This window comes from Aptenodytes forsteri, unplaced genomic scaffold, assembly GCF_000699145.1.
Source record: "Aptenodytes forsteri isolate BGI_AS27 unplaced genomic scaffold, ASM69914v1 Scaffold49, whole genome shotgun sequence".
Taxonomy (NCBI): domain Eukaryota; kingdom Metazoa; phylum Chordata; class Aves; order Sphenisciformes; family Spheniscidae; genus Aptenodytes; species Aptenodytes forsteri.
In genome coordinates, this window is record NW_008795125.1 from 7,152,010 (window position 1) to 7,155,983 (window position 3,974).

The following is a 3,974-nucleotide window of genomic DNA, read 5'->3' on the forward strand; positions in this document are numbered from 1 at the left end:
ATAATGGAATAGGAGACAGAATAAATCCCCAAACATAGCTTGTAGAGAAATTTAAAGATTCCAAATACCTATGTTTCAAATACTGAACACCCATATCCCAGGTGTCAGAGGATCATATAGGTTTTCTAACGCAGCAGAATGCATGCCAGACTCTGCTTTACTGTGAGGCAAGCTCCCTCCTTCACTCTCTGTCCTAGCAAGGCAGTGCAAGCTCTGGGATTCTTTGCTAAGGTCCTATGCCTGTGTGGGAATTTATCCCAAAAGGCATGACCGGTACAGAGAAGCACCAAGATCAGCACAAGACACGATTTCAGTTGGTCAAAGAAGCTTTGCTCTCCATTCCCAAGCAGATTTGGTCCTTTTTTAAAAATCAAACAAAAAGTGAAAAAAAGAACAGAAAACAAAGCCAGACTATGCAGGGTATCTCAGAAGGAGAGAAATGGCTAAGTGTCATAGTTCTGATGTTTCAGACAAGGGAAAAATATTTTCACAACTAGTTTACTGTTTAGTACCCTGTAGATACATAATATTTGACATTTATAGCTGTTTCTATACTTTATGACCTAGAATATACTTTAGATCACTAATGAAAAATAAACCCATTCAGAGGACTGGAAAATAATGTGCCTAACAACTTATCTTCAAATGCAAGGTTATGAAGGGATTATTATTTTTTTAGCTTTCAAAAATATCTGTAAGAAAATACTATTTTACATACCTATATTACACAGTGAAATAAACTTTGTTATGTACAAGGTTTCAGTATGAAAGAAACCACAGCCAGACATTTACTCATGGTCTAGATAATCTCAGTTGTCTCCTATCAGTCAGTACAAGACAGACTATCCTTCACTCCTTTTCGGACTATTTCAGTGATTATTTCAGCTTTTAGTAGTTACTAGTAGTTGTATAAAACCTATGTGCAGACATCCACATATTAACCCTATTACCGTTAGATATGGGTAGTTATTACGCTCTCAAAGCAAGGTTGCACATCTGCTTGACAATCACAGTAACTTGAGTATAACTCCATTGCATATTGGAGAAAAAAACCAAACAGTGCAGACACCTGAGCTATAGCATTCTAAGGGAGCTTGGTGTTAAACTCTCCTTTGGATTTGGGTATTTCACAGCCCAAAATGAGAGCATGGGAGTCATTAAGGAAACAGTATATGGTGTATTTGCATAACCCTAAAAATTATTTTCCCTCCTGAAGTGAGGATGAAGTAGTCTTTCACAGCTTTTTCCTAGCTTGTGTATTTTAGACAAAAAACACACCACCATAATCTATTTGGATCACATTGGCAAAGTTGCTTCATGTAGTCTTAACTAATCAAAAGCTGGTATCTACCTACACTTAAATGACAAACTTTGCTCCCGTCTCAGGGGTGGAAAGGACGTGGAGTACTTTGCTATTTGTGGTATAACTGTAAACAACTGTGGGAAAGACTATATTAACTATGCTTCAAGTTTACACCACACTGTTAGTTTCCATTATTTAAATGAACTCAACCTTATCTTCAAGTTCACCTCATCACTATTGTGCTTTAAGGGGAAGGAATTTTGCATTAGAAACTGCCTCCAAATCGGCGTTTGCTCACACACTTCAGATCTCAGGACAAAGACCTGACAGTGCTGCCTGTGTGGGAGACCAGTTCAAGAGTTGAAAACAAGTTCGGGAATATTCGAGGCAGGCAGCACCGTGCTCCCCCTCCCCTCCTGTTTAATAAGGGACTTGCACAACAACTTTGGAGGCATATCCTCTCCTTTTCTCTAATGCTATAGCTCAGCTGCATACCATAGAAATTAGCAAAAAAGGAAACATGAAATCCCTAATGAAGAGGAAATCGGTTTGTGGTAAGGAAGGAAAAACTCCCTGCCTGCAATGCCTTCCAGCCTGTGCTCCCTCGGATCACTTCCCATCACAGCTGTGTTTACTGTGGTGCAGAACCTGTGACATGCTCTACGGCCAGGAGCACCCAGCTGAGAGGCCACCCTCTCGAGGGGCAGCTTACTCAAGACATACTCTTGCACATGAGCAACCTGCTTCTACTGCCTTGATGTGTGCCACAGACATAATCGGGAGCTCTGCCATTTGCTTTAGGGGAAGCCAGGCAGCCTATAACAAGCACTGGCATAGCTCGGTATCTGCCTGTAAGAGTCCCAGCACCAGTGCACAGACTCCTTAATCAGGGCTACAAACTTCCTCCTTCCCTGGGACCAGTCAGCAATAAATAAATCTTCTGTCCTCAAAGCCACACACTGATAGCAAAGGAGGGGCTCCCCCAGCCCATCTGCAAGTTCCTATCAATTAAGGCAGCACCAGGCACATCAAACCCATTTCATTAAAATTAGTGGAGATTTCTCCCTTACATCTACCAGGGGGCTGGCTACCGATCCATGAAGCCTTGCACCAGGCAAGCAAGCAGCTTGTTGCAATACCAACAGGAGCCACAACTGAAGAGAAATAGGGGCAGAGAAGGAAAAACAATATCCTCATGCTTCTCAGCTACCAACTAATCACACACTCAGAGCTACGTGGTCATGTCCCGAAAGTTGTTGGCTCCTTCTTAATAGTATTACATACTCTTAACTTCTGCTGATAAGAGGATGTCAAAGGCATTTAGCATCTTGTAGGGTCAGGCCTACTGGCAGATGGTTGACGGAAAGGCTATGCACAAAGAGGGCAGAGAGGAAGGGAAGAAGTGGGAGTGGAGAGGGGTAGAATTGCCCTGAGTTTGATCTTCTACAAGTAAGTCAGCGGTTTTACCATCAAGCACTGAAGGAGTTAAGCACTAAAGCACAGACACTTAATCAGCTTTCCCCCTTCCTTTCACATGTGATTGGAATGAAGCTGCACCTAAGCGGCCCAAAGGGCTTATAACAGCTCAATTTCGCAGCCTTCAGTTTTAATCCCCATCACCCAGGCCAAGCAGCATGGTGATGCTGGGGCTGCTACTCCACAGCAGTCCGAGCACCTGGATGATGATGGTCTTCATCCTCTTCTTCCTCCTCCTCTGCAGCCTGCAGGTGACTGGAGAGCTCCTGGATCACAGCAGCCCTACCAATCTGGTCATTTCTCCTCTTCTCCATAATCAGATCCTCCAGGCTCTGAAACTCCAGCGTGTGGCTGCGCTTGTCACCCAGCCGGATCTGCAATCGGTAGGGCTGCTTGCCTATGCGCAGCTCCCCACCAATTTTAAACTCCCGCTTGCCATACCTGCACCAGGCAGCGAAACACTCAGAGTTTCTCCAGCTCAAGTCCCGGTCCTTGCAACCCACCTGCTCCAGGGCATTGCGCACCACCACAGCTGGGCTGAGGGGTTTGTAGCGGTACAGCTGGTTGGCAATGCGGCCCCGTCTGCCCTGACTGGCGTCAGTGAGGAAGCTGTTCACCACCTCCAGCCTATGCAGGTGCACAACTTGAAAATCCCCGACATAGACCACCCAGTGCGGATACTGGGCCTGGCACACAAACTCCACCAGGTCACCTGGTTTGCACCTATTCAACAGGTTCTCCGGGGTGTAGGTGCTCAGATGCCCCCCACTTCCTTCATCACCCTCCTCTGGCATCGTGTCCTCCTCAGAAAAGCTCTTCTGGTAAATACACTCATCCCGGTAATAGACCGAGCACTCCACCTCATGCAGCTGGGGATCGTAGGGCTGCAGGGCAGGGTGCTCACCCCCCAGGTCATGCACCGAATCCTGCTGCTGCTCCAGCTCATCATCGTCATTGGAAAAGATGTAGGAGACCCCGATCCTGGGCCCTTCATCTCTGTCCACACCTGTCGGGTCTGCTGTGGGAACTTCCTTGTAGTTCAGATGGGTCAGCTTCTCCACCTGGTTCCCCATGCCCGCTGCAACGACAGACATACAGCGGGGCCATGAAGGCTGGCAGGGGGTGAGCGGCTTCCAGAGAAACAGCGGGGTGGCAGGGCACGGCTTCCCCCCCACACGCACCCCACCTCTCCCCG

General features: G+C 46.7%; 1 protein-coding gene across 1 annotated transcript; it reads right to left on the minus strand.

The window, feature by feature from the left end:
- Positions 1-2,955: 2,955 nt before the first annotated feature.
- On the minus strand, positions 2,956-3,888 carry FAM84B (family with sequence similarity 84 member B). The gene has a single exon (XM_009277243.2). It carries the CDS (start codon positions 3,871-3,873, stop codon positions 2,956-2,958), a length of 918 nt encoding a protein of 305 aa, XP_009275518.2. The 5' UTR covers positions 3,874-3,888.
- Positions 3,889-3,974: the final 86 nt, after the last annotated feature.

Coding starts and splice junctions, on each gene's coding strand:
- FAM84B (XM_009277243.2), bottom strand. CDS start 3,873: ATGTCTGTCGTTGCAGCGGGCATGGGGAACCAGGTGGAGAAGCTGACC.